The sequence below is a fragment of the Chenopodium album genome, chromosome 8 (assembly GCF_948465745.1).
Source record: "Chenopodium album chromosome 8, dcCheAlbu1.1, whole genome shotgun sequence".
Classification (NCBI taxonomy): Eukaryota; Viridiplantae; Streptophyta; class Magnoliopsida; order Caryophyllales; family Amaranthaceae; genus Chenopodium; species Chenopodium album.
This window is the reverse complement of record NC_137841.1, coordinates 72359748-72385920: the sequence shown is the minus strand read 5'-3', so window position 1 is coordinate 72385920 and position 26173 is coordinate 72359748. Positions and strand designations below refer to the sequence as shown.

Genomic DNA, 26173 nt, shown 5'->3' with positions numbered 1-26173 from the left:
TTTGATATGCCAAATATACATAGTATTAAAAACTTATTATGTTCTATCATTCATCAGTGAAGGATGTTCAAAAACGTATTTGAAAGGTCTAATAGCTTATATATGTACCACTATGAGTTCAAACTCATATTATAATTTCTTTTATTTTCAAACGTTAAGTGTTTTTATGAATTCTTTACTTAAATTACAGTTATTTTAACTTATTTAACTTGAAAATCGAGCTTAAAAGTCATTTCCGACCATTCCCATAACAATGTCCTCAATTTAGTGACTTCAAAATCCATAAGGTGAGTTCCCCCGCGTCACGGGTAATTCTTTACAATTGATTATATGATGGAAAAAAAAAGCGCACACACGAAACGACGACGTACGGGCAGCGGGGTATTACCAACCAACCGTCAACCAAAAATCAAAATCGAAAAGAGGTCAAAACTCAAAACCCCAAATTGCAAAATCTAGGGTTTTAGAGTGAGCTTCATCATCGTCAACAATGGCGGAAGCAACCTGCAGAGTTCTTCGAGACGGAGCATTAGAAGGAGAATTAGCTCCAGCGCTCACTATCAAAGACTCCATTCTCTCTCCTCTAGCTTTTCATGTCTTCGATTACGTTCTCTCTCAGCTTTCTTCCTTCATTTTGGCGGGAAAATCACAATCCAGGTTACAACCCTAACGACGCCGTATCATCCTGTTTTCTCCATTCTTTTGAAATTTGCATTGATTTTGTGTTTTGTTTGTTTGCAGAGGTTTGGTGATCGTCGCATTTGCTCGAAGCCCGTCGTATTATATTGATTTGATGAAGAGTAGTGGAATCGATGGCGTTTCTTTGGATAAATGGCATGTATTTACTTTCCTCCATTTTTGTTTTATTTTGAAATTAATATTTCTTTATTTAATATTAAATAGTGATGATATTGATGATTAAATGGTGTAGTTGTTTTGGTTCAATGTAGGTGAGAAATTCCAATACTTTGGATTTGAATTATCTTATATTCCAGAGTTTTATCTTTTTATTTTTTTCAAAAATTTACATGATAATAAGCTAAGGAAATGAGGTTGTGTTATTATTTGGATTTGTTGAAGAGTAGAAACATATGCTGATTTGAAAATATAGCATATAGTAGTACTACTTACAGATGTTCATATCAGAAAGTTGTACGGAGTAATTTTTCTTAGATAGTGATGGTTTATGATTGGATTTTGCGAAAGACTTGGTTGAGTGGTGAGACCGTGAGAGTGGTTCGACCATATAGAAGGCTCTTCTTGTATATCATGCCTATCCTTATGAGTGATTGAGGAGTTGTGAGTTGTGACATGTGACAATTATTTCCAACCAGGGAATATTTTACAATGTATTCACCTATTTTGATTATGGTAGTATTCTGAATTGCAAGGTCTTCTTAGTTTTATTATCTGTTTTCATGGTTTTACCTAATCAGTTCAAAATATAAACTAACAAGCCAAGGTCTAATCTTGGTTATGATGTGGAATATTCTGACTTTGGGAAATTCTTGTGTAGGGTTCGGATACTAGATTGTTATACAGATCCTCTTGGTTGGAAGCATAGGCTTAAGGAAAATGGGCGGATTGGCAGTTCTCCAGATTCTTCGTTTGGGGTGACAGTTTTCAGGGATGTAAGAAATTTGGAAAAATTGCTTTCTGGGATTCTTGAGTTGGGAAAAGGTATAGCTTCGTATTGTGCTCTTATTTTTCATATTAATAAAGCTGAGATCGATTAAGTGTAGTTGACAATTGTTCGTAAACAAGTGAGTGCTAGAGATATGCCTTAGGCTTTGCTCTCCCCAAGTTATTTTTGCTGAAAAAAATAACACTTTGCTTTGCTTAACTTAACTTATTATGGCTCAAATTAACTTTTTGTGTTGCTAAACTTTTGCTTACCTCAAACTATTTTTTGCTTAATGAGGAACTCAACTCATTTCTATCAAAACTAGTATTGATTAACTTTGGAGAAAAGAGCATAATTATTGGAAATTCAGAATTTTGGTTAAATTATAAAATCCCATGATGTTTGAGATGATTATCTTTTATGGTTAAAGGAAAAAAAAATGGTATGGCAAGTGATATTAATGTGAATATGAAAGACCGCTCCGTAACTTTCTACATGTTTATGCCACAGGAATTGTTGGACAAGGAAAGGATCGATTTTGCATAGCAATAGACTCGGTAATATATTTTTTTTCTGTCCTCCCCTCCCTAAAAAACTAGATAAATTGCACGTTTGTTTTTTGGTACAGTAGATTTTCACATTGTAATGTTGGAGATTTGTAGACTAGAATCAAGTATGATGAATGCATTTGAGGTTTTCTTTCTTTCTTTTCTTTTTTTTTTTTTGGGGGGGGGGGGGGGGGGTAGTGGGTGGTGGGGTGGTCGTGGGCGGGTGTCTGAGTCAAAATGATGGGAGGAGTGAGAACAGACCCATTAGATTTAAGAATTTAAGTTGCTTATAGCAATAAATTATTTTGGCAAGCACTGGATTGAAATATTCACTGTTCATACAAACACATGTAAATATATAACTATGTTTCTTGATAATTTATTATGTCTGTGATGTGAAAACTTTTTTGGCAGGGCTTGGCATAATATATTTTCTTGATTGTATTCATATCTATCTATAAGCTGAAGTTGTGGTTTTTTAACGCTTCAACCTAAATGTATGGTTTCAGTGTCAGTTTATGCTTGAGTAATACGAAACACAACTGGTCAAAGTGATATAACTTCCAAAAGGCTCCAAATATCTGATGTGCTCTATGCAAACAGCCTCCCATTCATCACTCATACAACATATTATGTGAAAATTTGTCTTCTGTTTTTTCCTGCCTTTTTTTTTTTTTGGGGGGGGGGGGTTAATTTGACTCGGTCTTGTATAATGCATCATATTATAATCTGTAGTGTTTGAAAAGTTTCTTCATATTGTCTTCTTTCTAACAGTTAATTAAATATTTTTCCAGGTAACTGAGTTACTAAGAGATGTCCCATTGTCATCTGTTGCCAGTCTTCTTAGTAATATTCGCTGTCATGGTATGTTTCTCCATCTAGATGTAATATTTTGCTTCTTTATGATGTGTAAGATGTTAAACTATGTGTCAATCAGTGTACAGAATAAGTTATGCAATGATTGCTTTCTTAGAATGAGAGAGTATTATGAAATTACATTTTGCCTTTTCCTTATCGCAGCTAGCCTTAGACATGTTTGCTTATTGTTTGGATAATAGCAGGCTTAACCTAGGTGTGCAACAGTACTTGTTCATCATTATACTATCACTTGTCTGTCTGCCTCCTTTGGCTAATTGGGCCATATGTTCAGCAACTTTTCATCTTACTTGGATTCCATTTGGAACTATGGGGTCTATGAACATATATATTCTCCCACCCCAAATTTTGCTAGTTTGGGTATTTTTGTTGATTCTGCACTTGTTCAAACCCTCAAAAGATTGGGGTTTCTTATGTATTGCTGAAATCCTTATATCTCATTCTTCAATCCTTGTTTAAAAAGCATGATTAGATGGTCATCAGTCTTATCCTTGGAATATGACTATTCCATGGTTGCATTATGATATGATTTTCTCTGCACAGAGAAAGAAAGTACAACATGTCTACGATATTGGAAGAGGACTTCCTTTACAGAATAACTCAGTCCAACACTGTTGTTTCATGGCTATGATTGGAAACATTATGTTAATTGTGGGGTCCTAGGGTTATTAGTTTGGTCAGTACAAGCTAACAGCTAGGTTTATCAAATTTTTTTGCACGATCTTGTGTTGCCATCATGCTTTGATTTTCCATAATTCCATTACTATTATGGCCATGGAAATTTATTTTCCATGTATAATCTATTTGTACATTCTTGTTTGTTGCTAATTTCTGTAATTCTTTGAACTTACTCTACTCCAGCAATGTTTTGTCCATGAATAGTTGCTACTGTACTAATTGGATATGGGATTTTCTCTTTTACCTCTCATTTTAGTTCTATTATTTGGCGTCGAGCAGATCAGTGAAGCACACAGTTAACCGCTCTAGATGTTGGACAGCTTATAGTCCAATTTTCCTACTGTTAGAGTGAATTCCTGTCGTTTTGAAGAGTGATAAGTCTTTTAAGCTGGTTATACCAATGATCTCATTGCAATCACTAAGTTCATAGATCATGATCTTCTGTGGAGTATGCTATATGACCCTTCTTATTGCCATATCTGTGATGTTGTAGGACAAGTTTCCAGTACCTTTTGGCTGTTGCATTCAGATATTCATGACACAAGTACAATTGCTGCTCTTGAGTATATGTCTTCTATTGTGGCTAGTGTGGAAGGCTCGACTCAACTAAAAAATGGACAACAAGGCCTGCTTGAGCAGAATCTTAGGAAAGCGAAGTTGAGGGTGCGCCTAAAGCGCAGAAATGGAAGAGTTAGATTGATGGTATTCTTTTCCTAAGATAAATGCTACTCATATCATTACAGGATTCAGTGGTCCAGATCTCCTTTTGCTTATACATTTCACTTTGTTCAGTCTGAAGAATTTCATGTTGAGCAAACAGGAATTACTTTCAAGTCAATTTCTTCCGAAGAGGAGTCAATGGCACAGACACTAGTACCAAAGGTTAGTAGAATTATTTCTTCCTACACTCCACGTTTTCCATGTCACAAAGACTGCAGAAAACCGCTATTATCTAATTCACCAGGACTTGATTGAACTTATTGGTCCTTATTTGGACTAATCTGAGTAGACTAACATTCTTGGTTGAACATAGATTTTGCCTAATTCAATTTTAATTTATGCAGGTGCAATTTAATCTAGATCTGTCAGAGAAAGAGCAAATTGATCGTTCAAAAGTAGTTCTTCCTTTTGAACACCAAGGTACTGATGCATCCAAGTGCAAGAGGCTGTTTTGGTTATCTGAGCTTTTTTTATATTGCAAGTCCATATTGTTCATTATGGTATCTGTGACATTTGATGATGTCTTTTGTTGTTACTTCTCCAGAAACAGATAAAGCTAACCAAATTTATGATGGCCGTCGATCTCTCATGGAATCGCAAAATGGGATGGCAACCGAAGCTGAGAAAACTGGAGTTACTGAAAATTCTTCAAGAGGTGAGATAGTCTATCTCCGTGATTCAGATGATGAAAGACCAGACTCTGACGAGGATCCTGATGACGACTTAGATATATAGCTTTGTTCTGTAAAAAATATTGAGCCTTGCATGAATTTCTGAAGGCTAAATTTTGTAACCTGGCATGACTTGCTTGTCTTTACAGTAAAAAAGAGTTAGCTCATAATCTTAGCAATTGTACCATTTTAATTACTTAGAATTTAATGTGGATTATATATTTAAAATTAAGAAATATTCCAAGTCAAAATTCAAATGTAGAATACCAGGAAGAAAAAACCAGCTGAAGAATGAAACTCTCTAAACGTGCAGCATATCGTGCGAATTTGTCTCCCTTTTTTTTTTTGTACTCGTATTATTTTTTTTGACACTTCATTGAATCTTACGTTCATTCACTACATATATTTAGTTCATATTGTAAATTTAAAATTTGTAATAAAGTCATAAAGGGAAAGCTTTATATTAAGACAATAAAAAACTCTTGACAATTTATAACTTGGAACATTTATTTCTGAAGTTACTTAATTTGCACTCTAGAATATTTGCATGGTACCGTATAACTATATATTATACACCTTTATTCATAAGAGAACTTGTATTAGTTGACTTTCCACAAAATCTAAAGAAAGTAAAAGCAACAATAAATTATAAGTTGATTAAAAAAATTTCAAGTTTAGAGCGGAATTATAGGAACATCCGTCTAATGAAAAACAACTTTCGTGTTTACTTCACTTAAATTATACAAGTACTTCAGAACATGGTATATGTGAATAGAATATTCGGAACTCTGGGGAATTATGGAATTTGATTAGTTAACTCAACTCAGGAAAGGTTTTCACTCAACTTCATGAAATGCTTTCATGTTTATGCCGTCTTTTATGGCCTTCGGGCTTTGATGGGTACAGACTACGGAAGGACCTTCACGGGTTTAGTTATGGTCTTTGCTCCTTGAGGATCAAGGCCGCCAATGGTATCGTGGTTGATATCATCCTGTCATCCGTGCTCGCAATGATTATACAACCTTTTGCAATGGTGTTTGCCATGTAGGGAGGATAATTGGACAGGTTGGGGTTGTGCGCGTGTGTTGTTAAAAAAAAAAATACTAATCGTACTATGTATAAGTGTGTGAGGGAGTGGAGTCGATAAACTCTGAAATCCATCTCCATAGCGCATTGATACAACCTTCGCTTCAGTTAGTAGCAGCATGAAGCTGTTGCTGTGATAAAATGTGTTTGACACAGCAGTAATGCCAGCAGTAGTCATCAGTAAAAGTTGTAGTCATTTGGCAACACCAATGCATCAGAAACATCTCAAATATACAAAGTGCTATTGAGTAGTAGAAAAAATAACTCCAATAAATTGTTTTCCATGGTCAGTAGTATGTCTAGATTGTCTACAACAATAGGTTCATTTCTGTCTAAATGTACAAGCCACCCTTGGTATGTAGATAGCAAAAATTACGGCGAAAGAATGAAGAAATTCTGTTCATCCACGATGTCAGCTGAAACTAGAAATTCAATCCCAGAGCGCAATGATGCAAAATTCTGCATAAACAAGGGCCAATCATTGCTGTCAAATGTCAATAAAATCATCCTGTGACCACCAAGTAGGAGACTACTAACACATTATGAGAAAGTCTGTTTAGTTGGTGGTAATAACTGATGGTAATTGCAAATTTCCCATACACTGTAATTTTGTAAAGAAAGTCTAAAAAATTAGAAGTCTATAGTAATGCAGATCCATCCCTAAGTATGTTTTAATTTGTAAATTTTCATTACCACTCAATGCCACTTATAAGTGGGAATAGAGTTGCATTACCATATAGCATGCATTAGAGCAGTCATTATAGAAATTTCCTCGTTTATTAGTTACTACAATTGCCATTCATCAATTTGCAACAAAAGTCGGTTTTAACTGTAGTTCAGGCAATGAAATGCACCTTGGAAAGTATGTTCAGAGAAGCATTGTTACTCAAGGTCATGACAGGATGACAAGGCCCAAATACATGGCTCCACAGAGACATGCAAAGGATATAATTCCCCTGCAAGAAAATATTCAAGATGGAGAAAAAAAAAATTATTGTCAAACTCGAAAAAACAGAGGTGTGATTGCATTTATGTCTTTCCAAAAACTCACCAAATGAACCCCCATGCAAACCCATTGCATGGGCAAGGGCAAACCTCAGCAAATTTCTCAGCGTCACTAGAGTTTACTCTTCGAGATATTAGATCATCATAGATATCTACATCATAGCATAAAATTCAGAACTTTAAATCATGCAAGTAGAGATTTCTGGAAAAGGATAAATGAGTTTACCATAAACTGAGAATAAACTGTTCATCACCCCTGCAAAAATGAAACATGCTTTTTAGTGACTGATGCAAAATCCTGTTGAGATTTTATGAAATTAAAGATAGTGCTAACATGTACATATACTCAAATGGAAAAAGAGGATTGTAAGCACATACCAATAAAAAGGATGACATACCGAAGGATATGTATATCTGTTTTTTCTTGCAAGATCCAAATTACAGCAAGAAAAACAATAAATCCTGTATTGTCATCATCAAGTATCATGTAAATTAATACAACAGATAATCATTAGAAAGAAAATCCGAGTATTAGATTTAGTACATAGACTCACCAATACAAAGTCCTCGAAGTGTCCACTGTTTGTTACCAAGCAAATTTTAAAAAAAAAGTCAGATCTATCTAAGACAAAAAATGGAGCTAAATGATGGTACCATGATGTAAAATCAATCATAAATCCCTTACATTTTGTGCAATGAAGAGCACGACGATCAGTGCTACACCAAGACAGCCAGCAGCAATTCTTGCTGTAAGAAGATTTGTGGAGGCAAGTACCAAAAGCATTCCCCAGAATGAAGAGCCGAGATCTAAATGTGTAAGATGCATTAAATGTGTGAGTGCCCAAACGATATGATAAGATTAAGCTCTAAATAAGCAGATCAAGAAGTAAAAGGTGAGCTTGAAGCATAATATAAAAGCAAGAATCCTCATATATAGGTTAGATTGATCAAGAAGCAGGAAAAAAATATACATGGCATTAAATAAAACTTTTAGACAGGAAATTACATCCAGCAGGTAAGATCAGCCAATATGCACCGCCACGTGTTCGTGTCAAACCTCCCTCATTTGCATGAACCTCGATTCCCTCCACCTAGATATCAGCATAGAACAAGAGACCATAATCATTAATCAGGAATTGACCTGCAGTACCTTTGATCGATAATTTCACGAGTTTACATTCTCTTAGTAACATGGAATTGTAATAGAAAATTTAAAACAAATTCCATTGTATAGTTCAGCATAATTTTATTAAACCTGGCTCAAAATTCAGTCAGAATACTGTCTATAAACTACATGGGATGGAAGCTATAATCTAAGCATTAAGCTGCTTAGGCACAAAGACACAGGTGAAGTATTATGGTTCAAAATAGGGCAGCAATTATTGAACTGCATATATTACAGTTGATTAACATTTTTTCTTAAAAGTGCATGCTGTTCAATCTGTAATATAATTTCAAACGCTATTGCCTAAGGAGTTCTGTTTGTGTGCATGTTGCTAAATCTCATATCTTAATTTCACACTATCTACTCAAGTACTCGTGCTAGGAAAATCTCTAAGATCTGTGTAGGTAAGCTAGAACCATAGAGACTTCAGTTTAAGCTTGTTTTATGTTCATTATGACAATAAATACAGTTAACTGTTGGGTTGGCTTGTTCTCTAGAGTTGAAACAAATGCCTCTGACTTGATATCGACATATTCAAGTGCATGGAACTTGACTCGTTCTCATTTCATGAAAATTTTAATGCCTCGGGAATAGAGAGGAGGAGAGGGGGGAGGGGGGGGGGGGGAGATGTGCCTCCTAAAAAAAGATGGTTTCCAACATTTACTTTTTTTTCCACCTTGTTTTCTGATTGTTTTAGGGACATTCCTGATCCATTTCATGAACTTGACCTAATGAGATGATTGGCTAATTCATAAGAAATGGCTCCAGACATAACTTTCTGCAATTTAGTCTTTGTAACGCAAAAGTAATTAGCTAATCTGAGTAATAATTTGGAGGAGGCACAGGGGCTTAGCTGAGTGTCACGGTTATCCTGTCTATCCTCTACCTAAAAAAAACTGGTGAATAAAATTGCAAAAAGAAAGCAGAGAATAACTTACCGAACCACATGTAAGTAAACATGCTATAGCATGACTGACTTCATGCAGAAAGACGGTAATGAGCTTAAATGGTGTCAGCAAAAATGTCCTCCATAGCTGTCAATCAAGAGAGAAAGTATGTCACTCAGCAGATTAATCAAGTCATAAAATTCAACTAACACGTCGAGTATAATAAGATCATACAAGTCTAAACAATAAAGATTAAAGATATTCAAGCAGTTATATATATTGTTCAACTATCCTAGCAAACTTTCAGGTAGTTCAACACTTCAGCTAAGACATGTTGACCTTAGCTACATAAGTAGTTAACTGCCCCAATGCCCTTGCTCAATTTCATGTTTATACTTTATAGCCATTTGAGCAATGTTGGCAATCCTGGCATCACTATCCACTATCAGCTACTGAGTTCGAATCAGCAATTAGAAGTAATAGAAGAAACCCTAATGCAGGATTGCAGGGTACCAATGATTGAGTGAATAAGGCTTATACTAAAACTATGAAAAATTCTCATAGTAATTTGAGTAAGTAACACTATAATTAACAACACAAACTCCAAATTGTGTACCTCGGAACAGTTTAATACTTAAATTAAGTATCATCAACACTAAAATTGCAAACTTAACAACTAAAATTTCCTGTAAATCAAACCTTACTCTACCAATTATGTATTTTCAAGTAATTCCCTTAAACTGCAAGCTTAAAGTGCAAAATTTGATCAAAATCTATGAATTTTTTTTATTACCCTATGATATCAAATAGTTCTTCTACAAATCTACAATAATTAAGAGTAAATTCAAGTGGATAATTAGTAAAATTGGGATCTTGGTAACCTATAAAAACCCAGAAAGTACATTACTGATAAAATCCAAGATTCAAAGTTGCATAAAAATGCACAATCAAAAATATTAAAGGGAAAGTTATAAACTTTATTTTCTGGGTTTCATGAAAAATTATCAAGAAAATTAAAGGGTATCAGTAAAAAGAAACAAACCGCAAGAATAACAACTGTGAAGATGCCAATGGTGATCATAAAATTTCTTTGATCATGATTACAGCAACCCTTTAGCTCCCAATTTGGTTGATTCATCTTTCTCTCTCTACAAATTTCTCTCTCTAAAACTTCAAAAAAATTAGCAAAAATGAAGAAAAAGCTTTAAACTTTGCTTTCTTCTTGCTTTGTGTTTGGTGGAAAAGGTCAAACCCAGAAAGGCCAATTACGTTTCAGAATTTTTTTGAATTTGAAATTTATTATTTTAATTAATTAATCTGGAAGAAACAAAAAAAGACAGTGGATAAATCAAATTTGCAGTTAGAGAATTTGTTTAGATGTTGAATTTGACCTGTTATTAACCGCGTCAGGTACCAACTTCTCAAGAAAGGTAAGCCTAGTTGGCTCTTTCTGTATGAAACTCATTGAATTTATTAATTTGGGCTTCGAATTCCAAAATGTCATTCAGTTTTCAGTCAATTCTTTCAAATGAATTCAATTAATGTATTCACATGATTTCCTTTTTTTTTTTTTGAATAGATTTCCCTTGTTCATAATTTAATCTTTCATATTTTGTTGGGTTTTTTTTTTTCAAAAAAATAATAATACTCCGTAACACATGATTGAGTTTGGTTATGTCAATAAAATCTTGTCAGATTTGAAAATGATCATCAGAAACTAAATGGAAGATTATATTTCATGAAATTGAACCATTTTTTTGAGATTTTCAGTGTCAATATATCAAGTAATTATTAATGGTGCATCCAAAAGTCCTAAAAACTTATTTTAGAATTAAAGATGTTTATTAGTCTGTCATAAAAAAAAAAAGGTTCACAATGATACTCAAAATGACGACATATGTGTCTATAACGAGCTAAATTGATAGATACGAATCAAAGTGGATTTTTTTTAAGCACTCAAGTTGTCTTTGGGGCTTATGAGGTTATGAATTGATGAGACACCTAGATTGTTGATATGGTGATGAAGGTAATGAGGCCCCAAGCCCCCAAGATAAGAGTCTTGTCACACCTACTTAAAAAAAGGTCCATAGATATGAATATGATATCATGATTGATAATTATAACAAATTTGACAATGATTGTTACTAGAACATTAGATTTATGAAGCAACAACTCTAGTCCTCGATTTGTAAATCAAGTGTAACTCCAACCATTTAATATTTCTATTATTGCACAAGTCATCCACAAATATTGCGAGATTTATGGCTATCATACTCGCACTAAAGTTCAAGTCTAGCCAATTTCTCGCTATTGCACAACATATATGAATTCAAAAAAAAAAAAATCATTATATATATACGACCAAAAAATGAAAAAGCTTTTTTGAAAACCTAACCAATAAGGCAATAATGGCTTATAAAATAAAACAATTACAACAAGCTATAATATTGATGCTGTATAGTAATGGGATAATATTTTTTTGAAGCATAGTAATGGGATAAAAATAATGATATAATGCAAGATCTATCACCATCGACAACAACTTTATACTTGTGCTTGAACGTAGAAACATTTGTGGTTAAACGTAGAAATATCTTGTGTTTTTCTTGAATCTCATACTCTTTTATGAAGACCGTAACTTTACTCTCACAAAAAAAACTACATTAGATCTCACCACTTTTCCGTCTTATATCAGAAAATGGACAATCGGCAAATAATTAGGGCAGAGGGTTTTGATGAGATGATCAAATCAGCATATAGACACTTGAGGTTACTTCATTTTGTCGAAATCATGGGCCATTAAGAAAGTGGGCCAAACGGCCAACAGGTGGACATTGATCTTAAGGAAAAGTCCATTATCCTAATTAGGCCCTACAACATGAGACATGTTCGGGCAACTATGTAAAGATACATAGAGAATAACAATCGGATAATAAAGTTTCCCTTTTCTTTCTTTCTTAATTTTTTTTAAAAAGAAAGAAAATAAATAAATAGTAATTTTTATTTGCAAAATTACATACAAATTCATGCAAAGAAGTCATATGATTATTACTCGTACCATGTAATCTGGCATATACAAGTATATAAACTTGAAAACCCAGGTATTCTAAATACAACTGTTCGTTTGACATTATGTACAACCTATATATCGAGGAATCAAAACAGAAAATTATGTATAATGCACAATTAGACTTGCGTAAATTCTAATGCATTGGTGTCTGGATCTCTAGTAAAAATTGCAGGTCTTCCAGATCGACTGAGGGTATATGGTATACCTGCCAGAGTGCCAGTTACAATTAGTAAAATTATTTCCCTTGATCATGGCAGAGGCTAAAAGTCTAAATCATTACTTAAGCAGTTCATTCCTGAACCAAAAGGAAAAATATATATCTACCTGCTCGGTCGAGGATATCCTTAAGCTTAGACACATCCCGAATAGCAATACAAGTATGACGATCACGACCACCATGTTCAGGCCTCCCAGTTGATGGGTCAGGATTTGGAAGCTCCATCAAATGAATCATCTCTGAGCCAACCCACAACCATGCACCCCTATAGGGGAGCTTGTCATGTGGCCTAGCCTCATTTATCTCCAGACCTGCCAAGATATGGGTGTATTTAAGCATTGAAATGAAAATGAGACATAAAAAATGTGTCCTTGGAAACATAGTAAGTATACATACCTAGTATGTTCTGGTAAAAATCGAGTGATCTTTCAAGGTTTTCACAAAGAATGCCAACATGGTGCATGCCAACTACTCCAAAATCTGTATCAATAGCTCAAACTCAGTACAGATGAGGCAACACCAACAAAGAAAACTGTTTAAGAAACTACGCAACCAGAGGCGATTCGATTTGATTTACAAAGCGCTTCATCAGTTTATGACACAGTTTGAAGCAAAGGAAATTATTTGTTGATAGACAAACAAAGTTTTGAAAGAAATGATAATGGGGAAGTACCAATTCGCTTCCTTATCACCCAAAGGGGAAAAGAATAACAAAGAAGAATCAAGCACAATTCCGTTATATTGAGGTTTAACAGGCTAGAGCTATCATGAACTTTACTGAATAAGTAACCGCAAAATTCAAACCTATGGTCTTATTCTCTGTACTTACTTTGTAAGAAGCACACATTTTCAAGATAAAATCATGAAAGAAAAGGATAAAGAACATAATTTTGAATGTAGTGTCTGATAAACTTTGAAACTACACTTTTTCAGCCTTATGTGCCTGCATGCTTATACTTGTATTTAACAACACCTTCAGGACTCTATTGTATATATTCAACTTTCTGTGCATGCTAGTAGGAAGACATACCATCCTTTTTATCAACCCCATGAGCATCCTTTTGAATAACATCATTTTCAATTGAAGTAGCTCTTGATACTGAACATTTCCCATAGCCTCTTCCCCTTCTTACGATAGATGGGCTTGAGGTTGATACAGATAAGGTAGTGAGTGGAATTTTCTCACCGTGATATATAATCTGATATGGAGAAAATCAACAATAAGCAAATAAACACCAAGAGGTAGTTTTAATTCCTCAGAAAAGCCGAACCATCATTAGACAGATCCATAAATGAAAACATTTTTCTCATAAACAGTTACAATCCTTTATGGACAACATTTGTACATTAAAGGTAGGAAAAATCACAGGAAATCATTTTGAATTTAATCATTCTTAACTCTTCCCTTGCTTGGTTTTGAAATATCTAAGATCAATTGCGCATTTGTGATGAATCATAAATGCCAATCTACACTAGTCAAATTCAGCTTGGGAATCCAAACTTGGCAACTTTGATAGCATGGAAAACCCGGAAATTTGACGTGCTAGTTGGATTAAATTGATATGGGATGACTTCTAAGATGTTTTCCAAACTCGAACGATAATCATACTACTAATTCTCTAAAGTTGCCAAGGTTTAAAGTTTGGTGTTAGGCCAAAGTTTGTTTCACTAGTATAATTTCCAAAATAACTATTCTAATCTAGTAATCTGCGACAAATATTACCATAAATATAATATCTATCAACTATCACTGATAAGATTACAACCATTGATTCTGGAAATTAAATCCTGATTCCTGAATAAACTTAATCATTCAAATTCTGAAAAACCTTCCCAGTAGCAAATAATTCCACAACAATATTCATAAACATGAGTAAACCCAGAAATTAGACTATCACAATCACTAAACCCAACCAAGCAATCATACATAATTGGAACAATTGGATTCATCAATTAGGGTTTATAATATAATTTCAAGCTTATAAATTTTCAGCAACTAGATAAAAATTAAAAGAAACTTTAAAAACCCAAAAAATTTAATTGATCAATTCTTCTAAAAATCGCAAGAAATCAACAAACATATGCACAAAAAACACTGAATTAACGCAAAAAATAAAAAATAAAAAAATATTATGAGTTTAGATTAGAGTATTATTACCTTATTAGGAAGTGAAAAAGTGGGAGATGAAGTCAGAAAAGATGCCATTGACAAACAATAAGCACAATTACAGAAACTATGTGTTTGATCTTTGATGTTGTATTTGTGATAGAAATCGAAAAATGAATGCTGATAAAGCTGTAACTATACAATAGTCGAGTGAACTTAGAACAGCCAACATGTTTGTGGTGTAAAATGAAACGCACCAAAACCACGGAAAACTCGTAGCCTCGTAGGACTTAAACAAGGAATTTTGTAATTATCGCAATACTATTCTTTTACCTTCGTTTTTATTTGTAACACTTAAACATTTTTTACTCATATTTTATACGGAGTATTAACTTGTTACAACACTTTCTTTCTAATTTGATATGGATGAATAACTATTTTATTATTTAGCTCTCTAACTAAAAACTAAATATATTTTCACTAATTATATTTTATATTATAAAAACGGTGTTTTTGTGTGGTCGGAGTTACTTGGGTAAGGGGTACCTAGGGCCTGTTTTCATACGATTTTTTTCAGTTCAGTTCAGTTCAGCTCAGCTCAGTTCAGCTCAGCTCCAATCAATTCAGTTCAGTTTAGCTCTTAATTTCCATCTCTCATAAAATATTCATTTCAGCTCAGTTCAGTTCAGCTCCTAATTTCCATCTCTCATAAAATGTTTATTTCGGCTCAGCTGCTCAGTTCAGCTCAAATCAGTTCAGTTCAGTTCAACTCCAATCGGTTCAGTTCAATTCAACTCAGCTCAGTTCGGTAAATGTGAATAGGCCCTAAATCCTTAACCAATAAACTTTTTAGAACTATGTAAAAACTTTGTTGTTGCAATTATTATAAAACGGATAAAGTAATCGGTTATTTCATTTTGTCGAAATCATAGGCCATTAAAATAGTGGGCCAAATGGCCAACAGATGGACATTGATCTTAAGGAAAAGTCCATTATCCGAATTAGGCCCTACATCACGAGGCATGTTCGGGCAATTATATAAAGCTAAATAGGGAGTAACAATCGGATAATAAAGTTTCCCTTTTTATTCCTTTTTTTTTTCAAAAAATGAAAAAAAAGAATTAAAAAATTTGCTTTTAGTAATTTGGACTTTCATGGCTGTACTCTGCAAAAGTTGGTGGATTCCTCTTTTATGTCGAGATTGACAATTATATTTGACATTACAACCTAACAAGAGTGAAACAAAGATAACCAACAACGATCAATTTTGCCAGCGGATTATTTGGACTTGTTTTGCCTCTCTTTTTATGTATCGTACACTTTGTAGGGTAATTCAGGCTAACTCAGGTCCGACTTGTATACGAAGTTGATCCGACATGATAACTTGACAATATAATGTGAGTTTATTTATATTAGTACTTGTATTAGAATTTGTCGATTTTTAATTCTTTATCTATCTCGTGATACATGGATCATATTTGTGTAGCAATAAGCAAAATTACTAAGATTATGTCCTCTTTGAAAATTATCTTTTTGATCATTTTCATTACTTCAATCATATGTTCAACATGTGAATTAGGCCACATATCACATCCAAAAATTTTGCCCTAAACATAGCCGGATGTTGATCGTGAGTTCCTAATTACTGTTGCTATTAATACGTCACAAGATACTTGGAAGTGTATATGCTTCATCCATTTTTAATACTTGCAATATTTATTTAAAATGGAAATGTCATAATACTTACAATACGCTATACTTGAAAAGTTATTTTATGGGCAAAATTTTACTATTTCTCTCATTTTAATCACATGGTCCACTAAGGGCATGTTCTCATTGACTGAACTCAACTGAACTCAACTGAACTAAATTGAGCTGAGCTGAGCTGAACTGAAATGAATTGAACTGAGTTGAACTGAACTGGACTGAAATTAATATTTTATAAGAGAAGGAAATTAGGAGCTGAGCTGAACTGAACTAAACTGAACTGAATTTCAACGTAAGAGAACATGCCCTAAATTATACTTCTAAAAGCCTCTCACCTCATTTTAATATGTGTTAAATCATATGAACCCTACTTTTCTTAAATACTGTAAAAAAAAAAAAAAAAAAAAGTGTTAAAATCAGCTATAGGCGACAAAAAAGGCTCAACTTGATTGTGGCTTGAATTAGATTGGTTGTCCCATATATAATACGAAGTACTAAAAAAATTCAAGCTAATCTATCCTCGACTCAAGCTTGAAATTGTGGACTAGGTTTGTTTAGGGTCAACTTATTGATAAACTCTAATTTAAACACAACTCTTTTAAACCCTCGTATATTTTCTATAGAGAACTATAGAAACATATTACAAGAGATTGTTTATTTATTTATTTTTTATTAATTGATTAACGACGTTAAATTGCAAACTTCTTTACTTGAAAAATTAAAATATCTTAAATATTTGCAAATCATATCTACATCACTGTCTTTGGGTTAAGGGTTCTTTCCGCACAAAAAACTGAAAATGAAAACGATTTCTTTTGTCGAAATACTGTTTAGTGGTGCAATTATCTTCTTCGTCTTTTTATTGATTCTTCTAGTAACTCCATGGCTCCACAACTCCATGTTCATAATTCATACATGAAGATATGGCAGATTAGTACTTTAGTAACGTACAAGGCAGGAAATTAGTCAAGCCTTCACATTTATATTTTTGACGGTAAAATTATGAAAGATTCACCGACATCACATTCATTTCAAGTCTTCATTTATTGTTACTAACGTTATATGCGCTCCTCTTATTAGTTGCCTCAAGTTTGATTTTCTAATCTTTCAAAAAAAAAAAAAAACTATATTAACTTACAGAACTCCTTTTTTTGGGCTTAATTTAGAAGTAAACATTGTTTTCCCTTTAGCTTAAATCTGATGACCTAAAATTATTTTACGACGTAATTATTTATTATACGGAGTATTTGTTTTAAAATCTATTGATTTCTACTGATTAATGTAAAACATGAATATCAAGTACTCGTATAATTGTATTTAAATAAGTGGAAGAAAATAGGGGTCAATGCGTACCAACGCTTAAACAAATCATTATACTTATAATACACGTAAAGTGCATTAATGATCAAGTTGTTGACAACATAAAAGAGCCAAAAAAGTCTTGGAGCTCACCTCTCAACTAGATTAGTAAATGAGTTTGAAAAATCAACTTGTATTTATATGTTGGATTAAGGGATCGAGATTTTGATTGAAATTGTTTGTAAGTTGTTGTACTTAATGAAACTCATTTTTCGCAAATCACTATGCATGGCCCATTTGTGCAAAATTCATCCCTACTTGCTTCAACTTTTATTTTCTAAAGATTAGCTTAAGAAAAGATAGAATGGACATTTTATTAAAAATAAGTGCTCTATCAAACATTCTAATAATAATTATAATTGGCTAACCCATTTAACAGTTTAGGTTCACAATTTTTTTTTTTTTAATTTTTTTTTTTGTTAAACTAATATGTACAACAAATCAAACTCATCAGCCCGTCTTTAACAAGAATTCTATAAAATTAGATCAAGTTTCGCCAAAGTTATAAATCACTAAGAATAAGACTCGAGAGATTATTATATACACCCATGATACTATTTGTTCATTTTGTTGATTATTGCTCATTTAATCATCAAATGAGCAAAAAAAAATTACCCTATAATGAACCATATACCTGGGTACATATAATTATTGGATAATGTTATATGTAGCTTTAAGGGTTATATATAAGCATTAATTATACTCTTGGAAATTGTATAAAATTAGGAATTCATTACAAAAACACGCGTAAATCAGTGTTATTAGTGTTTTTATTTTGATGATTTCTTAATTTTTTTCAATTTTTAAGTATAAATTTAATGCTTATATGACCCTCAAGGACTATGTATAACATTTTCCATATTTATTTTCAAATAAGACTCGATACAAATTACCTCTATATCACAAATCCACAACTAGTATGCCCCACTTGCTTCACCTATAATCAAACCTTACTCATACCAAAAATGAAATTATTAGCCAATAATCATCTTCATTTCACCAACTCCTTCAACACTTTCTCTCTTTATTCGTGCTAGTCATTAACTTCTCCTATAAAAAAAATCCAAGTCTTCATTTATTTTACAAAGTCCAAGTCTTCCTTAGACTCTTGGTAATAGCCAATCTTCTTGCTTCCCAACTAACACATTTTCCAATACAATTCAAAAACTTAGAAAAAATTCAAATATCAAAAAATTCCATTTTTTAGCCATAAAAAACCTTATTCAAACATAATCCCCTGTTTTTCTTCATCACCAAAAACAAAAATTTAAAAATGGCGGTTGAATTATATACAGAAAGCCCTTCAAGTAGAGGAATGAGTCCTAGAATTTCATTCTCTCATGATCTTAAGAACTCAGAAATTGTTCCAATTGAACCCTTAAAATCATCTCTTCTTGATTACGATTTCGACTTTTGTGTCACTCGAAAATCCTCTGATCAAGAACCTACATTAGCTGATGAATTATTTGCAAATGGGATAATTCTTCCAATTCAAATCAAGAAAAAAAATATACCCACAATTTTAAAATCAAAATCATTCTCTCCATCTTCTTCTTCATCATCTTCGTCGTTGTATTCAGCATTCTTGCCGCCATTGCCACCCTCCTCTGTTTTGAACAACGGCGGCGAAAGCGAAAAGGAAACAGAGGAAAAACAGAGCAACAACAACAACAATTCTAGCAAATCAACATTTTGGACATTCAAAAGAAGTAAAAGTTTGAATTGTGGGAGTATATATAAAAGAGGATTATGTCCTTTACCTCTTTTATCAAGAAGTAAATCAACAGGCTCTTCAACAAGTGCTAAAAGATCATTGATTTCGAAAGAAGAAAAACAGAGTAATTTGAAGAATTCAAGCTGCAGTAATCATCAAAAACCTCCATTGAAGAAGAATTTTGGTGGGTCTTCGTTTAATTCTGGTATAATTCATGTTAGTCCTGTTCTTAATGTTCCTACTGGAAAGGTTTTTGGGTTTGGCTCTATTTTTTCTACTGGCAAAGATAGAAGCAAGAAGAAATAAATTTCAAGGTTTTTTTTTTTTTTTTTTTTTTTTTTTTTTTTTTTTTTTTTTTTTTTGTGATTAGTTGACTGAGTTGCTTGATATTTCTCTTAATTAGATTTTTATTTAATTTTTTTTTACAAAATTTAGTTGGTGTAAAATGGGTGTTAAAATTAAATTATATAGCATGTGATTAGGTGTTAGAAATAGAGATTAGGGATGTGAAGATATATAAGAACATCCCACATGGAATGAAGCATAAAAAGACAGGTAACTAATTTGCTTCTATTGTTGGAGTTTTTTTTTTTTTTTTTTTTTTTTTCTTTTTTTTTTTTTTTGGGTTTGTTTCATTTATCGGAGAAAATACAATTATTTGATTTTCTTATCTTTTTGGTTTGTTTCTAACCTTTTTTTTTTTTCTTCTTCTTTTTTTTTTTTTTTGTCAATTCTTGTTTTTGTGGTACGAGACCTAAAAGGTAACAAAGTAACAACTAACAAGTGCAAGTGTGCATTGTGCAAGTGCAACTACTGTATTTGTAAAAAGATCACTTGTACTGCAGTTTTTAAGTTGGTCGTGTATTGTGAATGGTTGAGTACGACTGTACGAGTATGTTTTACGGGTGTATATAAACAATTTCAAAGTTAGTGTAAGGCCATGTTTAGTTTGTATTCCGATGTGATCTAAATTTATTGATACAAGTTTCAAATTTGACCAAACTTTAACCTTATTTGTATTTAATACTAATCCATAAAATAAAAATATAGTATTACATGAGAGGTTATTACATTCGTATTAATATATACTTTTCATAAATAAAATATTTGTAACTAAAACTAAACCAAATAAAAAGACAAGATCATGATTTGATCTCATCTGATTATTGTATAAATAAGCTAATGCGGAGTATCAACTTAAATTAGTCGAACTACATGAAAATAACCTAACAGTCATGGAAATTAAATGTTATAAACCTTCAATTATACAGTTATGGCCCTAATGCACTTGACGCGATCTTACCATAAACGTACATAAGAGTATATAATTGATCACAATCTTGCTTTGTCCAAGGAATTTATTTAGCTAGAGCTAGATAGTTTGCATTGTTTAACACATCATGAAAGATAGAAAATGAAAGGCATGCATAATATAGTGATCTTCACTTCTTTCTTCTTTTCATCCGACTTTATTATCAGATAATGACTTTAAGGAAAATGAATTAGCATATATTGATTGTCTCTATCTTCCAACTCGATCTTTCTAAGTTCCTATACTATTATAATCGGTCCCTCATTACATCACATTATGCACAAAACAGTAAAGAATGCGTGCTCCTTTGGGAAATGTCTATAATCTAACTATATTCTAATCTAAGTAACTAGCTATTTGATCTCTTTTCTTCTTCCTTGGTAACCTTACTTTGTTACGCATGCAACAAAAATAAATACAAGTATAACCATAAATCTAGATGTGCAAATTTGGGTTACTGAGTTGCTTTTGTTTGAGTCGGGCCGAGTTTAGTCCAGTTTTAATTTGACTCGTGCTAAGGTATTATGTCTATATAACAGTATAAATCGAAATATGGATCGAGTTATGTTCAGATTAGATCAAATCGGTTGGTATTTGACACTTCTATCTTTTATCATAAGATTGTTTAAGTCAATAAAATAAGCTAAAGTTAATTGTTAAACATGTATAGAAGCTAAGGTGAGTATAAGTGGTCAATTTTGGATCATATTTAATTACTATGCGAGTATATGTTACATATTATAGATATAGGTTTAGTATATATAAATTTTTTTATTTAATAAAAATATTGGAATCAAATTGGAACAATTTTCTCTGTCTATTTTTTCTAGAAGTAAAGTGTACTGCAAAAAAAAAAAAAAAAAAAAAAGCATTTCATTTAAAAACTTTTACAAAAGCAAATATTCAAAGTAAAGCATGGGCTTGTAACTTTCTTGGCAATATTCCTTCAGAAATTATTCTTATCTTACAAGAAGCTTAGCTTTAATTTGATTTTAGTGCACTTTTATTTATACCTCTAAATTAAAATTAATTTTCAGCAAAGAAAACCAATTATTTTTATAAAGTAAACCTTAAAACACCTAACATTATTCCTCTCAATAATACGGAGTAGAAATGAATGTAATTATATTATTATTCGATAATTAATTATAGTGAGTTGTTGACTAAACTATTATTTACATACGAGTACAAGTAGAAGAATATTATTGGGGGTACGAAAAATATACTTCTGTAAAAGCTTGCCACATGACAGTGTGCAAAAAATTGGTCTGTACTCTAAAACAAAGCAATCCTCTGAACAATCAAAGTCAACCCAATCATAAAAATCTATGCACCATACAATTTTATAGACAAAGCAAAATGCATAAATATTTGAGTATTATATACATATTCCTTTAATTTAATATCTTAAAGATTATCCCAATTTATTTTCTTAATTAAGTGAAATTTTTAAAACTTTTCGTCCGCATTATTATAATATCTTTGTAATCTGTATAATAGTCACTTGAGTTATTTTAATTTAATTATATATATGTCAATTTTAAGTCTACGAAACAATCTTTAGAGCGAGAATAGAAAGAATACTCCAACGCAAATAGTTTACTCTTTTATTTGTTATGCTCCATATTATTTGTTCCTTTAAGATTTTAACACGTTGGAAAATGGAATTACAAGTATTAGAGAATGAAGAGAGTATTTTCGAAGCGAAGGAAATCAAAAGATTTAACTTTCTTGAATGTCACATGGCATCTTTTCAAAAAAAAAAAAAAAGGGGGAGAAAAGTAGTGTACAAATTACATATGATTTGAATGCAAATTAAAAGATAAATAAAAAAGAAAGAAGTACACGTTATAAGAACATGATTTCCACGACAAGAAGGAATGGCCGTAAAGATTTGTGGGATTGCCAACAAAAAATTGCTGTATCTTGGACTAGTTATTGTTTTATGGGTGCTATATGACAAGTACGGGAAGCCATGGATAGGGCATAGGGGTTACATTCGATGTAATCGGAATATTTCTTTTTTCTAATAAACGTTTTGACACGGAGTGAGTAAGGGTCTGTTCACATTTACTTAATTTCAGTTCAGTTCAGTTCAGTTCAGCTCCAATCAGTTCAGCTCTTGATTTCTCTCTCTCATAAAATATTCATTTCAGCTCAATTCAGTTCAGTTCAGTTTAATTCAGTTCAGTTCAGTTCCAATCAGTTCATTTCAGCTCCAATCAGTTCAGTTCAGTTCAGTTCAGTTCAGTTCAGCTCAATTCAGTAAATATGAACAGGCCCTAAATTAAGAGGACGTGTTTCACTAATTGAATATACAATGATCTTATTTGGCAACTAATCGTTACGTAATAGTTAGATTCATCATTTTCTAGTTAGGTTCGAATACGCTAAGAAATTAAAATTTTAATATAGTGGAGGTGTGTTTGCCCAAATTTTATGCAATTGAATTCATCTAAATATAGACTTTATTTATTAAAAAAAAAAAGGACTTTATAGTTTTTTAATTTTTTTTTTCGGACATGAAAAATTATAAATCTATATCAGAATTTATATACCCTTTATGCTTAATAAACTTCTTTTTTCCCAAACTTATTCTAATTGAATTTCTTTCTGAAAAGAAATTCCCATAAATAACAAAACCAGACCTTATTCGGAATGATTTTAAGATAAAGTGATGCTAAACACAGTATTCCTTATTAATTTTGCCACCTACTGTAGTTGCTAATTCAGCTCAAATTGGACTGGATACAATCAAACTTGAAGGGCTGTCATTTGAAGCATTAGTGGGCCGTGACTTGTAGCTCAATATCAGGCCCAATATTCTCTATAATCACGCAAAGGGGTAAATGACCCGTAAGATTCAAAGGATGGCAGCTTGACCCTTCTTTTTTTTTTTAAAGAGGTGTGCAAAATATAAAACAATTGGATTGGAATGGATTGGGTTTGGATTTTGGTCCCTTTTTTTGTCCTTAAATCACCCTGATCATATCTCGATCTTTGCGTTTTTTTATCCGATATTTGAAAGTCAGATATTTTGAGTAGGGGAAAGAGTAAGAAATCAATACAAATTGGATTGAACGCTTGAACCTCAACCTCAAGGTTGGAATGTGCAGTCCTTACCACAAGAATACATGAAATGATGTTGTTTATTTTGTGAAGAAAAAAACTTGGGTACTTCCACATGCATCAGAAATACACTTGTTACTCCGTAACTTTGTTTAGTACTCTGTAACTTTGTTTAGTACTCCGTATCCTAGTGAGTAGTGAGATTCAAACTTTAAAAATTATGATTAATTATCATCATAGAACTAACTTAAGCTCCGTATGTAACATATGGTTCCTCATTTTTTTTAAAAGCTATACTTTCAACTTTAACTTTGTTAACATACGATTCTATTCATTGATATATTCAACGTGTATTATTATTTGATTGTTACTTTGTTTGTTTAAGTTTACCGAAAACAAGACAATTAGAGTAGCTAGTAATAAAAACTAACAATGCTATCATAGGTAAACGAAAGTTATGAGAATGGTAGCATTAGTGCAATACCATTTCTAATTAAGTAATTAAAAATTGATCATTTTCATAAAACTCCATTAATGAATGCCTAGTGAATAATGATGTTACTTAGGATTTAGGAGTGAGTTAGGCATTTGGGTTCATTGACATAGGCAGTACAACCGACAACCGAAACATCGTTCCTTGGTTTGTTGGTAACGTGCCGGCTCTTATGCCAACTCACGTGACATTCTAAGCAAAACATCCCTACTTCTGCCGTGACCTCACGCGCCTTCTCTTCGGTTGACACGTAGCCATATATCCACATGTACGTCAAAAGCCAACAATAAAAGCTATTTATATCAGCTTTTTCATTTTGACTTAAAAACTACTTTCACTGAATGAAAAATCAATTACCAAACACTTTTTTTGGCAACATAAAAAGCCAATAACCAAAAACTAACTAAAAAACCGTTTATCAATTATAGCCATAATCTTGTATGCATTTGTTGAAATTTGAACTAATCTCAATATATAAATTATTATTTTTTAATTATTATAAATATATTACTGATCAAATATTTACATCAATATATACATTTAGTATTAGAAATGGAGCAATTATTAAAAAACGGTTAATACAATACTTGCGTTGCCATTGGTTGAAAGCCCAAAAATAATTTGGGAAGGTGGGCATCAGCAGACTGTACAGGAGTGGCGTAATCTAGCAAAAGTGAGGTATAAAAAGAACAAATAGAAATGTGATTAATATTAATAAAAAACAAAATTAGTTTCCAAACTTTTAAAGTGTCATCGTTCCCACAGTAGGAGCGTATTCTTCCATGCGCGCTTGTGGTGAACCTTTTTCTCTCTCCTCTTATCCTACACTACCCTACGTTGTTTTTGGTCCTATACTAACTAGTAGCCCTAAATATTATTTTTGTTTTATTCATTTTTCTATTTATTTGTTTTATAGGGTGTTCCATGTTTTTTTTTTTCCAATTAAATGCTTGTTACAATGTTGGGTAAGACTATATCTTAATATTTGTTTGAAAATATTTCAAATTTGAAAATTCAAATAATTATTTTTTTTTAAAAAAAATGACAAGTTAATTCATTATTTTTCCTAAAAACCATAGGGTAGAATTACATGTTCTTCAATATTATAACTCTCCACTTCATAATCAAATTTTTAACTTCTAAAATACAAAGTACTTACTTTGTAGGTCTAATTTTTAGTTATATTTTTAAAAAATTGAACTTAACTTGTATTTAATAGAGGCATTTAAAATTCACTAATTATTAGGGTTTGTTCTCTTACATTGAAATTCAGTTCAGCTCAATTCAGTTCAGTTCAACTCCTAATTTCCTTCTCTTATAAAATATTCATTTCAGTTCAGTTTAGCGCAATTCAGTTCAGCTGAGTTCAATCAATAAGAACAGACCCTAAATAGTTATTATTATTATTATTATTATTATTATTATTATTATTATTATTATTATTATTATTATTATTATTATTATTATTATTATTATTATTATTATTATTATTATTATTATTATTATTATTATTATAAAAAAGAGCTAGAACCACATATTACTTTATAGGTCTAATTCCAAGTTATTTTTAAAAGAATAACTTGTAAAATTTAAAACTAAACTTACTCAATTTCGATTTTTTGCTAACAAAAAGTGTATGGAGTACTACAAAATAGTCATTGTCATCCTCACTATTCATAGGTAATCACCACTATTTTTCACAAAGAATAATTATCTATACTCTTAACTTCATGAGAATTCTCCACCTAGGGCATGTTCACATTTACTAAATCGAGCTGAACTAAATTGAACTGAACTGATTGGAGCTGAGTTGAAATGAAATGAATATTTTATGAGAGAAGGAAATTAGGAGCTGAACTAATTGA

The 26173-nt window shown here is 32.0% G+C and overlaps 4 protein-coding genes across 4 annotated transcripts; 2 read left to right on the top strand and 2 right to left on the bottom strand.

Annotated features, from left to right (window-relative positions):
- The first annotated feature begins 406 nt into the window (after positions 1-406).
- On the top strand, positions 407-5397 carry LOC145556563 (elongator complex protein 5-like). The gene is made up of 9 exons (XM_081618218.1): positions 407-657; positions 742-834; positions 1517-1680; positions 2135-2181; positions 2967-3036; positions 4220-4428; positions 4519-4608; positions 4791-4866; positions 4991-5397. Exons 1-9 carry the CDS (start codon positions 491-493, stop codon positions 5179-5181), a joined length of 1107 nt encoding a protein of 368 aa, XP_081474344.1. The 5' UTR covers positions 407-490; the 3' UTR covers positions 5182-5397.
- A 983-nt stretch (positions 5398-6380) lies between these two features.
- On the bottom strand, positions 6381-10668 carry LOC145556561 (uncharacterized). Its single transcript, XM_081618217.1, has 10 exons — positions 10303-10668; positions 9312-9407; positions 8215-8299; positions 7894-8015; positions 7763-7787; positions 7587-7670; positions 7435-7464; positions 7255-7360; positions 7058-7159; positions 6381-6662 (listed from the first exon to the last, which is right to left on the bottom strand). Exons 1-9 carry the CDS (start codon positions 10396-10398, stop codon positions 7096-7098), a joined length of 708 nt encoding a protein of 235 aa, XP_081474343.1. The 5' UTR covers positions 10399-10668; the 3' UTR covers positions 6381-6662; positions 7058-7095.
- Positions 10669-12243: 1575 nt separating this feature from the next.
- LOC145642272 (uncharacterized) lies at positions 12244-14933 on the bottom strand. The gene is made up of 5 exons (XM_081693392.1): positions 14706-14933; positions 13578-13746; positions 12944-13027; positions 12655-12858; positions 12244-12535 (listed from the first exon to the last, which is right to left on the bottom strand). Exons 1-5 carry the CDS (start codon positions 14751-14753, stop codon positions 12447-12449), a joined length of 594 nt encoding a protein of 197 aa, XP_081549518.1. The 5' UTR covers positions 14754-14933; the 3' UTR covers positions 12244-12446.
- Positions 14934-18632: 3699 nt separating this feature from the next.
- LOC145556560 (uncharacterized) lies at positions 18633-20393 on the top strand. The gene has a single exon (XM_081618216.1). It carries the CDS (start codon positions 18994-18996, stop codon positions 19738-19740), a length of 747 nt encoding a protein of 248 aa, XP_081474342.1. The 5' UTR covers positions 18633-18993; the 3' UTR covers positions 19741-20393.
- The last annotated feature ends 5780 nt before the right edge of the window (positions 20394-26173 follow it).